This window comes from Chiroxiphia lanceolata, chromosome 4 (genome assembly GCF_009829145.1).
Source record: "Chiroxiphia lanceolata isolate bChiLan1 chromosome 4, bChiLan1.pri, whole genome shotgun sequence".
Lineage (NCBI taxonomy): Eukaryota > Metazoa > Chordata > Aves > Passeriformes > Pipridae > Chiroxiphia > Chiroxiphia lanceolata.
Genome location: NC_045640.1, coordinates 51,418,644 through 51,431,988, shown reverse-complemented (window position 1 = coordinate 51,431,988; position 13,345 = coordinate 51,418,644). Strand labels below are relative to the sequence as shown.

Genomic DNA, 13,345 nt, shown 5'->3' with positions numbered 1-13,345 from the left:
TAATAATGAAAGGTTTCTTGTCTCTGTGAGACTCCTTTGCCTAAAGTGGCCAAAAAAAATTTCAGAAGCAGCGTGCACCTCATATGAGTTATCTTCTGAAGTGAATTCTGTGTGCTTAAGTGTAAGGTTTATGAGTGACTTAAAATGTGAACACATAATATTCCCGAAGTATGTGCTCTGGGTATACAGTATTATAGAATCATAGGGTGGTTTGTGTTGGAAAGGAACATCTAGTTTCAAACCCCTGGCCATAGGCAGGAACTCCTTCCACTAGACCAGGTTGCTCAGAGCCCCGTCCAACCTGGCCTCGAACACTCCCAGGGATGAGGCATCCACAGCTTCTCTGGGCAACCTATTCAAGTGTCTCAGAACTCTCACTGTAAGGCATTTCTTCCTAGTATCTAATCTAAACCCACCCTCTTTGAGTCTGAAGCCATTCCCTCCTGTCCTATCTCTATATGTCCTTGTAAAAGGTCCCTCTCCATCTTTCTAGTAGACCCTGTAAGGCTGCTGTAAAATATCCTACCTGTTTTCCTCAGCGAGGGTTCAGGACTTCCTTTTTCTGAAGGGCGGTGCTAAATAAAGTCTCATCTTCACAGTGATAATCAGAGAAATTAATGTACTTATATTTTGAGCTGGATTATTAAACTGCATTGAACTGTGTGTGGGCTCTCATTTGGAAACAAAATAGCCCTTGTTCAGTGTAGCCTATTTAACTTTTAAAATAAATCAAAGCAAATGGAATTAATGCTACTTCTGTAAAGTATGTCTACACATAGGTTCAGTGTAATTTTACCAATCTACACTGAATTCACAGCTTAAATTCAGAATTTTTTTGCCTTAAAGGCATGAGAGTGTAAGCAGGAGTAGGCTGGGCAGATTTTACTAGCTAGTGGTGATCACCAAACCCACCTACCTTACATGTTCAAAGAAACTTTAGCTTCCTCGAGGAAACATGGAAAAATTACTCTCTTTTCTTTTCTATTATTATTTTTTCCTTTTTTTCTGAGATCTCTCTAACAATCGAAGCACATTTCTGGAAAAAAAATGTCTACATCAGATGTAGCATGCCCTGGAATAATTCACTCAGCAGGTACGTTTACTATAGTAGTAGTTTATTAAAATCCAAGCAAGGCAGGATTGGTAAGGAAAGAGAACATTCTGTATCAGATGAACAGGTGCATATGGGGAAAATAAGGGCAATCAAGTGAGAAAAGTAATCGTAAATTTCCAATACTGACACTGGCTAGAAAGGTTTCTGTGCCACTTAGGAGCACTGTGTGGTTTGTGTACCTCAGTCACTTGGGCACTTTTGCAAAAAACTCAAAATGGCTGTGGTACTGTTTGAGCAAAGCCAAATTACTACTGTTCTGTATTCTGCCCATCAGTAATTAATTGTAATATTCTACATCCATTTAAGAGGAAAAGATGTGCCTGAAAATTTCTTTGTATCCTTGAATGTAATTGACTGTGAGTGTTTCATAATTTACAGTAATACAAGATACTGTGAGTGTCTCTCAGGATATTTTCTCATCAGCCAGTCAAGGTTTTAACTCTGAGTTGCATGCAATGATATCAATAATCTAACTAGGTGACTGCAGTATACTGAGTAATCTTGCATGATGAAGAGCTACTGCAGTCCTTTGAGATGGGTGGCGAGAGTGTTTCATACAGGGTAATAGAGTGTCTGGAAAGGAGTAGTAATGATATAGCTGAAAAGTAGCAGGTTTGAAGAATACCTTTGCTAAAACACAGGCTTAGTCAGAGCTCTGCAGATGCAGTCATCAGTTCTATTTCATCATTAAAATTCTGTGATACGGTAAAGGATTCACAGTGGCTCTTTACCTTTTCTGGTACAGCAAAACAGAAAAGAATCTGCTTGCAAGCTACTTGTATGACTGGCATAGCATTCTAAACCCAGATTATCCAATTAAAAAAATGTATGCCTTCCATCCATCATTTTGTCCATTAACGCAGGCAAAGACTCTGGAGGAAATCTGTGCCTACTCTCATAATTACCTGGTCACAGGTATTACTGCCCTCATGTTAACCCTTCCTGCAGATAGGTAGGTAGATGTTGTAAACATATAGCATGTGTTTGTTTTCATATGGGAAAAGGAAGAGTGGTAAAAGTCCCATTTTATCCTAATGTATGAGAATCTGTTTTTCTGAGACTACAAAACTGGCTGATCTCTGTGACCTGGTTGGTCACAATGATTTTGATCTAAAGGCTGTGTCCCTTTTGGTTTTAGTAAGACAAACATATGAGCAGAGCCTGTTCATATAAATAAAGGTTGCAGGATCAGAACTTCAGAGGCAAGCTCTTTGTCAAAGGGGGACACCTCATCACACTTATATTAAAGGAATTTTTCCAGGCTTTCATGCGGTGCCCTTAATGTGACTTCAAATGCCATATGAGTAATTAATTGGAAAACACATCACTGCTGTGTTTTGTTGATTTTGGATTATTAACAATGTTCTCATTCCACATTATTTATTTCAGATCACCAGACTAGCTCTGATATTAATGTGTCATATGTCAGGGCAGCATCAGAAACAACAGACTTCAGTTCTAAAAATGAGGTGCTTTCTAAAAGTTTGAAAACTAAGGAGCAGTCGATATTGGTGCTTCCAAGAAGAGTATCGTGTGAGGTAAGATTTTTGGATGCTAAAATTTTTGGGATAACGGTCAACATTCGTCTCCTCTTCCTTCTGCAATCTCATTCACACTATATCTGCTGTTTGTTTTCAAAATTGTAAAGGGGCCAAAATGAGAGTGCATTGAGACTACAGTGGGATTTATTTTGCCTTTGTGTCACATCCGCACTGCAGTCAAAAGATTTGCAAATAAAATAGTTTGGAGATAGCCTCTGAGGTATTTTAGCTCTATTAGATTTATTTGGCAGCTTGAGTAGAAGTATTACTGTCATGAGGGCCTTATAGTTTAGAGGGAGTATGTAGTCAGGCAGTATCTCTTGGTAAGAATCCATGATGGGTGTATGGGTATGTACATATGTGCCCATACCATGAATTACACGAGTGCTTGTGTGAGCATGTACCTAGTGTGACTTTAAATTAAATCAGAAATATTTATATATATGTATCTGCATGCATAAATGTTCATATGTGTTTTTAATCAGTTGCTGTGAGAAATATGTGACAGTGTAAACAGAGAAAGTACAAAATCCAGCACTGCATTCCTTTATATAAATGAGTGGCCGTGGTCAGATATGGAGGTTGCAGTGTACATGGAATGTCACTCACTTTGCTTGCTATCTGTTTTTTAACAATGACTTACATTATTTCATTGTTGAGATCAGTACAGTTCTAAGGGAGTAACTTTCCCTCTGGTTCAGGAGGTAGTAGAGGGGTGTTGTCTCACATCATCTGCTGCCTCTATCTTACTTTACTGTCTGCTCACTGTAAGAGTTTAAGTGACTCTAAGGTTCTTATTAGGATGGATATCATTTTTCTAGACTATAGAGTGGCCTTAGAAAATGTAACAATTCACCTACATATGCATTTAAAATACTGTTTCAAAATATTGTTAGATAAGCTGAATTTAAAATCCTACATTAATTGTCTCATTTATGTCAGTAAAATACTAAAGGTATTTTTTAGTTAATTATTATCTATTACTTAGAGATAGCATCATGTTTTGGTAGTATGATTTTTTTTGCATGAAGGTGTTGGTAAAGGAAAGTTCTTTCAATACACTTTCAATATAATTTTAAATTTTCAGTATAATTTTCTGAAGGACTAATGGGAACACATTTTAATTTTATAGAACCCTGGTGAAATATTCATTCTGTTGAAAGATGAAATAGATGATGAAACTCTAGAAATTGAATTCATATCAGATAATCAACGAATTAGAACACAGACAGCCTCTTGGAATAAGAAGGTCAAGTATGTAAAAGTCCTAGGTAAGAAAAATATTCTTTACCTTTAAGTAAACTGAAAATTTTCAACTCCCTTCACTTCTTCTGGTAAGTAGTTTCGCTTCCTGCTATTTTGTAGGTGTTTCCTGTACATGAGTTTTGCATACAGAACTTTTATTAATAATGCAGAGAAGCAAAGCCCTGTGATTTATGGGAAGCTAGGTTCTCTTAGGTTGGTTTTCTGTGGTTAAATGGCAGGTGGCAGTCTTAAAATGTCATTGATTAGTTACAGATTAATATTCTTCAAAATTACTGCCATAAAATGCAAAGCTAATATTCTTTTCTTATTACTCCATTACTAAAATGTTTCATTTTATATTTAATGCAGTAAATTTGGTTATACTCCTCTCCATAATTCTTACCGATGCAGGAAATAATTTCTTGTCTTTCTTCATATTCATGCTGTTTCTCTGTATCACTCAGCTTTCCAGGTTTCTAATGATTTTTTTCCACTGTACCATCCATAACTAGTTGCTAACAGTTTCACTTATTTAACAACAATTTCTCTTAGATCTGTGCAGATTTAATGGCCAAACTTGTCTCTACAGTTTCGATGTGAGTTAAGAATTAAAAAACTTTTCGCCTATGGCTTTAGAGTATAGTTTGCCACTGCACTGCATACTGTGAATTCCCAAAGGAACTTACATAATATTTTATTCTAAAATGATTGCAACAGAACATTAGACAGGAGGAAATACATACATATAAGCTACAATTTTCCACGGTGGCTTCTTGGAGCTAGGTTTGGGTAATTCTATGACCTGATGACTTCTGTGACTCAATACTGGTGAGGCCACACCTCGAGTCCTGTGTCCAGTTCTGGCCCCCTCACTGCAAGAAAGACATTGAGATGCTGGAGTGAGTCCAGAGGAGGGCAACAGAACTGGTGAAGGGTCTAGAGAGTAAATCACATGAGAAGCTGAAAGATCTGGGGTTGTTAAGCCTGGAGAAAAGGAGGCTCAGGGGAGACCTTATTGCTCTCTACAAATACCTGAAAGAAGGTTGGTATCCAGGTGAGGGTCGGCCTCTTCTCCCAGGTAGCCAGTGACAGGACAAGAGGACCTAGCCTCAAGCTGTGCCAGGGGAGGTTTAGGTTGGACATTAGGAGGAATTTCTTCACAGAAAGTGTGATTAGACATTGGAATGGACTGGCCAGGGAGGTGGTGGAGTCACCATCCCTGAAAATGTTCAGGGAATGACTGGACGTGACAAGTCTAGTTGACAAGGTGGTGGTTCGGTCAAAGATTGGGCTCAATTATCTTAAAGATCTTTTCCAACCTAAATGATTCTGTGATTTTCATCCTGAGCACTGTCCTGGAATGATGGTCACACATGACCTGAAAGGTCTTTATCACTGTGATGGTGCAGATAGTTTGTTTTTAGCAACCTGTCTGAGAAGTAAATAACCAACAGGCAGCTTTCATCTGTAACTGGATTTCAGAGAACAAAAGCTGAAATCCTCATTCACAGATCTTAAAAGATGCTTCCAAAATTGCTTTGTGAGAACACTGTTGATCACAAGAAGGTTTCTCTAGTGGATGAATAATAAAATATGAACAGTAAATGAAATATGAAAAAAATTTGCAGAGAGCTGTAGCCCAAGTTTAATTTTTATATCATTTGTCCTTAATGATAAGGACAAATTATTATTATTATTTTATAAAATAATAATTAAATTATTAAATTAATGTCCTTTAAAAGTCTGGAAGAGTTGGAAATTTGGAATTATCCTTTTTTGGTTCAGGTGATCTGATGTTCATAAAAATGTTCTTTTGTTGTTTTTGGTTTGGTTTGGTTTTTGTTTTAAAGCATTTGGTCAGTTTCCATTTAAGTGATTTAACATGATGTTCTATTAGATTAGTTACTCTGACCCTATTACTCTTCTCCATTTTCAGGGTTGTCCCTTTTATCACTGTTTTGTGGGCGGAGTTAGTATTTTAAGAAAACTGTGTTAGTATGGTCCAGCAGAACGTCTGGCACAATGAATACTAATGAATTGGGAAATGTGCTCATAAAGTAGGCTTTTGCTGCCTGCACAAAGCAAGTCATACTTAAGTAACAGACTATGAATGCCTCTTTCCTTTTGCTTTTACGAGGTAAACAACTGGAATGGAATTAATTAATTATACTGCAATTTCTTTAGCTTAGCTCAAATGCAATCTTGAGAACTTTGATTGCAATTAAGAAAAATGTTTCAAAAAATGAATAGCAATTACACTATTTGTGATAAATTAACTTTTCCTTAATACGTAGGCATAGGGGAGCTGATTATAGGTCATCAGACTATAAAGGGAAGTAGGAAATTTTAACCATTCTGTTTTCATCTCCTTTCTAATGTGAAGCAGTAGAACAGCTTTGCTTTATACGTATTTACAAATATGTATTTTCTTTTGTTAGACTGAAAGACCTGAATAAAAAATGGACTACACTGAATCACTTGTTAAATGCAAATCCAGTTCATCAACTCTGTGCTTTTTCTGTGATATCTTCCTGTTATTTTACTCATTCCCTGAGATCTCTGGTCTGGGACTGTAAAATATCTTCAGCTACTGTTCTGATTTTTGTTTTGTAAGATTTTCCTGCTGGCCCTGTATATGTAAATGTCTATTGTGGGGGAGTCATTAAGACCACAGCACACATTGAGTACTACACTGCACTAGAGGAGATTGAGCCCATTTTAAAGAAAGTGGCTGACCCAATAGCTTTCACTTGTCAGGTAAGTTGACTTCTCAGATTTTAATTAAAGAAAAATAGAATGTAAGCTTATATGAACTAAGAGATAATATGCAATCTTTCGATTACTCAGTAATTAGTAATAGCTCAACAATAGGCTCAGGATTAAGAGGCCTGTCTCTGAGATGTCTAGTTGTAAGCAAGTCGGGCAAGAGAAAACAAATTTTCTCTTTTCTTGTTTTTGCTTAGAGAGTGATATAAACATCCTTTGTACTATGTATATGGCCAGTGTACAACATGCTGCATTACAAAGGATGAAAATAAGAACAAATATTAGTGAAGTCCCTCTCCATTTAAAGTGTTATTTTTCACATGTTCTAAAACCAGTAGAAGCAAGTAATCTTAAACCATATTGTATTTGGAGGGTTATTATTCATTCACCAGCAAATGGGGTTTTTCTGGCATAGCTTGTATGGGAGGCAGTAGATTGCTATTCATATAGAGTCCATTTACAGCTGCTCTATTATCATTCACGTGATTTGCTTGCCGGTTGCCATGCAGATTCTTTGCATGTATTTAGAAAAAAATCAGGTTTTGAGCTGGATTTCAAATCAGAACAGCAGACTGCAGTGCTCTGCAGCCTGTTCCTTGCCAGTGGCACGTAAGAAATAACAAGAAAAGAAAGCATATATTGAGAAAGGATGGAATCTCAAGTATCATTTGTTGAATGGTGGGTAGCCCAAGCAGACTTGTCATTATGTCTATATTGTAATTGCAAAGCCAGAACAAAAATAATAGTCTGCATTTCCAGTGCAGACAGTCTCATTTTCCTGTGACAAATCTACCTTGTGCATAACCTAAGGCATTACACTCATAACAAAGGGATTAATGAAAATGATGTATTGCATTATTAGTGTTCTATTAAGGATGGGGTTAGGTTCCTTCCAAGTACAAGTTACTTCTGTTCTAAGAAAACAGGCTGTTGCACAAGAAAAATAGTGCAACTCAAAGTACAAATGGGTTCTTAAATTCTTTATAGTATCTGTCATTCTTTAGCATGTATTTTGAAGGATATCAAAGTAAGCTTCTAACACATTTCATTTAAACTTTTATGCATAAGAAGTGTGTCATAATGATACAAAAAATTGTCATTAACATGGTAACCTAGATACCTAAAGCACACATGCTGTTTCCACTGGAAAGCTATTTGTGTTATTCAGGAGTTTGACCCTTCATTTAACCAGCATGACTAATATTTAGTAAAACACATGCAATTCAAATCATATTCAAATGCAAAAATAATTCTGTGCAGAGCAGTAGTGCACACCAGGTAATACAGCTGCAGTACTATGACCATTGGTTATGTTTAACAATTTCCTCACCTTTACTCATCCGGATAATAAGCGTGAGTTTAAATGAGGTGACACTGTTTATCTGCTGTCATTTTTATTGTTTTGGTAAATGAAAATTAATGCCAAGAAAATTTTTGTAATTGGGTAAGTTCTGCAGTCCACACGATATCATGGCTACTCTGTGGCAAGGTATACTAATGGTGATTCTTTTGTAAGTGTACTATGTGTTGGAAAATTTGTCATATTTAATGGTACCTGCTGAGCCACAGAGTGAGGTACACTAACTAGCTAGGCAGCTAAAATATTTCTACAAACTTTTTAAATAAGCTTTCATGTTAACCTGATTTAATGTCAGTAAGATGCATCATAAAGATGCAATTTGCAGAACATAATTTAACTTAATCTTTAAAATATGTTCACAAAAGGAAAAACAAAACAGACTTGATACTAATTAGAATTCCCATCAAGTAGCAGGAGTAATAGTAACTTTTATTTAACCAGGATAATTAAAACCTTTGAGACTTTGCAAAAATATCCTGGGGCAACAGGCGTTTATCTATGCAAAGTAACAATCAAACACAATGGAAAACAAAACTGATATAAAATAGAAAGGCTTACAGCAATTATTGATCAAAGCAGTATCACTCTGTGGTTCAAAGAAAAGTTTAAGATCTTCACAAGTGCTTGCAATCTGAGAAGTATCTCCTTTTTAAAATTCTGTGATGAAAGCAAATTGCTACAGTAGTGCATACCAAAGGCACAGCGCTTTGTAAAATGTTTTCATTGTATTCTGCATTGTCTTGCCAACCTTTTCAGCTCCTTTGAGATGTTCCACTTTGTCCCCCAAAAAAGCCAAACAGATAGACAAAACCCAACAAATAGACTTACAGTTATCCGTTCATTTTACCAATGGTCAGGTCAGTTCATATATCTTGGTGGGAGACTAACAAATAGTGTGGTACTGCTGCATTTATGAATCTGGTTTTACAGAACAATTAAAGATTTACATTAGCTAAAGTTTAGATTAAACATAATCTAAGATTTTACAAATTATGGCTTTGGATAAAATTCTTTGCTACATCTGACAGATTGTAATTTTCTGTGTTCCAAATTTGTCTGAATTTAAAACACATTTACAAATATCAGCAAGCCATTTTAAGCAACCAAATAAATATTTAAAATGTAATGAAATAAATAAAGCAAATTAAATAAGTTTCTTTGCATAAATTTCAAAAGAAAAAACCTGAAATTTTATAGTAAAGTAGGAAGAGTTGGGGTCATAATAACTGAATCATAATGCCGAATGACCTTGCTGTAAGAATGTAGGAGGGTGCATGTTGGCTAAAGGCCGTGATTTTTGGTTCTCTCCTTTTTATATAATTCTACATTAAAGAAACTCTCTTAGGGAGTTTATGTTCTCACAGTAACCCAATGTACAGAGTGATTTTAAGGTTCTTAAAACTCATAATTAAACTTCTTCATATTTCATTTTTTACTTCTCATCAACTTCTTATTTCAGCATGCTGGGTTTACATGCTGCATTGTTTTTTCTATCTGATTTTCAACCAAATGGAGTTATTGGTTCAATTATTTAGTGTTGGAGTTTACTGGTACGAATTTATTAGGTTTAAAAAAAAAATGAAACAAGGTAATATCCTTATTACTGAAATTGTTACGTTCATGTTAGTTTGAGTGAGTTAGAATATCTGGAGAGATTAAGGAAGTGTTTGTAACAAACTTTGGTTGAATAATACTCCTATGATTCTGAGATACTTGGTATCATAGATGATGTTTTTATCATAGTCATCAAACAGGATTCCAGTTACGGTGCATATTGGAAAAGAAGAATGAAAATAAACTGCAACCTTTAAACTTGTAAAAAGCTATATGACTTCTGTGGCGATATTATGTATGCAGCTTTACCTGATCCCCGGAGATACTTCCTTTGAAACTGTATTTAATATTTCAATCTTCTCAGCCACGTCAGCAGCTGTTATTTTAAAATCTTTCTTTCTTTCTTTTCCTCTAGGTATGAAAGCTCTCCATATTCTATCACTGCCTAAAATTGTCAGAAATGCCTGAGTGATTTTTAAACCTAGCCCATTCTCTTTGGCAGAAGTAATCTAGGTATGGAAGTGCATATAAAGTAATGTCTGATATGTAGTAATGACTGGAGAAGTTCATCTTTATGTAAATGTAACCTTGTTAGTACTGCTAAAGCCAGTGTGGAATACATTAATTTAGTGGCTGTGTATGCTGCGTTTCAGTGGCACAGATTTTCAGGGCTTGGTGAGCAGTTACTAAAGAAAGTAGATAGTCTTATTCACAAAAGTAGCAAAACGTGTTCTTGGTCTCCTTTTTCAAGGATGTTTTTGGAAGCCCAGGTGTGATGGTCAGCACTTGAGGCTTCTCGGTTCACAGCTGTGTCCTGTTGCTCTGAAAAGGAGTGAGGGAAGGGAGATGGTGCCTACACCAGGGGAGGTACTGTTAAGTTGTTGGTGACGTGGTCTGGAGCAAGTAGTGGTGTTTGCAGAAGGACCAAGCTTCCAGACCTCCAAGAGTGAAGCAGAGAACAGCTGGCTGTGCTGCAGAGACCATGGGAAGCACTGCTTACAAACTGACTAGCTTCATTCTGAGCGGCTGCAAGGACACTGGGGGAAGTAGCACTTTTACTTCTTTTCTGTCACGTTTTAGGTCTTTATTCAGATAAAATATGGACTTCCTCAAACTCCTGACTGGGTCAGTGTTCCCTTGCAGTGCTTAATTTTAAATACCATTCTGCTTCTGTTGGCTTTGGTGAACTTTCAACATGAACTTTAGGTTTGTAGTATTGGTGAGATTTCTGGGGAAGATTTGACAGCCCTATAGAGAGCCATGTAGGGTACATTAAAATATGTAAGTGCAGCATAGTTTGAATCTGTGAGATATCTGGAGCAGGAATGGGCAGTAAAGTAAAAGGCTCTAAACTGAATTCCTTCCTGGGGAGGTGACCTTTATGTTGGTATGGAGCTGGGTAGTGCACAGTGGTCCTATTGCTAGTTCTGTTTCACTGTTGTTTCTACTATTAGCTTCACACAAGTACTGAAATGGGCCCTCCTGTATGTGATATAAAAGACATTAACATAGATTTATTTGTTTGTTGTGGAGGGGTTTTTTTGTTTTTTGTTTGGTTGGGTTTTTTTAATAATTAATCTAGATTTTCATTTTGTGTCTTTGTTGCAGAGTAGCAGAAAAGAGCTACTTGTTATGGTTTAGTTAGCAATGTAGCTTGTTAAATCAGTGCTTGAGTCTTCAGATTTTGGATCCCTGGAGTAAGAGAAAAAAAAAAATTGAGGTGGAAAACTTGAAGAAAATTGCACTGGTAACTCTATAAGAAGTGTATAGTACTTAACTTGGAAATCATAGAAATGGATAGGCTGGAAGGCCTGTTAAAGTATGAGAAGTTTAGCTCTAATTTAATCTATTTAGTTTGGGAGATCACACAGCCTAATATCTGTCTCAACAGCTTGTAAAAGCCAAGTTAGCCTGATGTGGTAAACTATGCAACTGTGTGCAGCCTTAAAAATTTTACTGCAAGTTCCTGAAGTTGTGTGCGCTTCTCAGTTCAAGAACTTGTTCCATCTCAGGTTGTGAAACATTGTTTTATTCCATGTAAATTTGGTTGTCTGAGAGTGAAGTAAGAGCTATGCATTCTTAAGGTACTCCTCCCCTAGATTTCTGACTGAATAAAAGGAATAAGGAAGGGTTCTTGCCTCAGCTCATATTAAAAAGCAGAAGAGCTGTCTCTAGGCAAGATTACTCAGTGCTTGCTGAAAAGAGACTATGGGATGTTTATTTGGCTTTGATATACAAGACAAGTCTGAAATGGACTCTGTCTGAAAATGCTCCTCTGTATGCAGATGTTCTTGGGGTGTTTTTTTCATTGTTTTGTTTGTTCTTTTTTTTTTTTTTAACAGAGAAGGTTAGATAGGTAGCAAAATGTGTAAGGGATGTCCCTACCATTTTAAATGGAGATTTAAAAATATTGCTTTATTTTTAGATTTAAAAATATTGCTTCTTATAAATAAGAAGACCACCTAAATTCTTATTCTCTATATATTGGAATTTCTGCTATATAGTTGCTTCAGTGAATACCAGTTGTTTTGAGCCTCTTTCTTCATGACATAATATCTTCATATACACTCATCTGAGGTAGTTCCTGTGTTGTTACTTGGTTTTGTCCTACTCTAGATTGAACTTTATGAAGGTAGTACCAATGAAGATACCATATCTAAGAAGACCTACTTGGAACAAGAGAGAATAGTATGGTTTCTTAACTTCCTCATGTCTCTTAATAATTTGTAAATATAATGTTGTTATTCATGTTAATAGTTTGGGGGGTTTATAGGTATTTGGGAGGTTTTGTACATGCTTTCTCAATTCACACTGTAAGTCTGGTACTCAGGTTGAATTTTTATTCTAGAACGAGTTTTAAAGATCTTTTTTTCCTAGGCAGAGACTTTTTTTAATGCTTGTTGCTTTGGTTGTTGAAGATTAATTTATGTATTCATCATTATTGAATAAAAAATACAGAGAATGTAATGTGACAGTACATTCTGTACATACAGTACAGAAAGGGTGTGAGTTATGAAAAGAAATATGATGGGTTTTATGTATCATAATATTGGAAGGGCCGCAGTTAATTATGGGAAAAACAAACAATCATATTGTTAGCTTCCTACCTGCACAGACTTCTAATTCTGAGTAGGAATCAGATGAAAATTATATCCTGCCTGTACATTCAACATTTTCTGGTCACATCATGCTTACTTTCTCATTCCCTTTTAACATCCTTGGGAATTAAACTTCATGTTTCATCAGTAGACCCCTCTGTCCTTTTTCTCCTCAGCATGTCAGTCACAAAGTTTCTTTTTAAGTTCATATGCTAAGCATGTCTGCAGATGTTCCCTTTTAGTGATCCCCAAATTGTCTTGACCAGAAGCAGTTCAACTGTGGGAAGGCAAACTTTAATGCAGGGCTGCTCACATCTGAGCAGAGTAAACTAGCTCCCCTCACATGCCTGTCTGCTGTGGCTGAGCAACTTTTGGTGCCTGGTGCAGCACAGACTGGACTAGCACTGTAGTACTATGTGTAAAATGTCCTTACTGTTCAGATCACTGTAGTTGTGCTTTTCTTGTCATGCCAAGCAAAAAAATACTTAATTATGGCTACCTTGAAAGTCATTAGGAATAGATCTTGGCCTTCTATCCGGGAGGAGGTAATCCAAAAAAGATCTCATGGCAGTAAGTGGGAATTTCCCTTGTCTAAAGACTATATGTTTATTAGTAAACTAATCTATCTGGTTGATATCACTTCCTTATTCTGTCAGCAGTGTTAAGC

At 36.3% G+C, this 13,345-nt stretch overlaps 1 protein-coding gene across 1 annotated transcript in view; it reads left to right on the top strand.

The window, feature by feature from the left end:
• The window catches only part of BANK1 (B cell scaffold protein with ankyrin repeats 1), a 134,511-nt gene that overhangs the window by 31,620 nt on the left and 89,546 nt on the right, over positions 1-13,345 (top strand). The window contains 3 exon segments of the mRNA XM_032686684.1: positions 2,504-2,652; positions 3,788-3,926; positions 6,515-6,657. Coding sequence (XP_032542575.1) covers positions 2,504-2,652; positions 3,788-3,926; positions 6,515-6,657 — 431 coding nt within the window.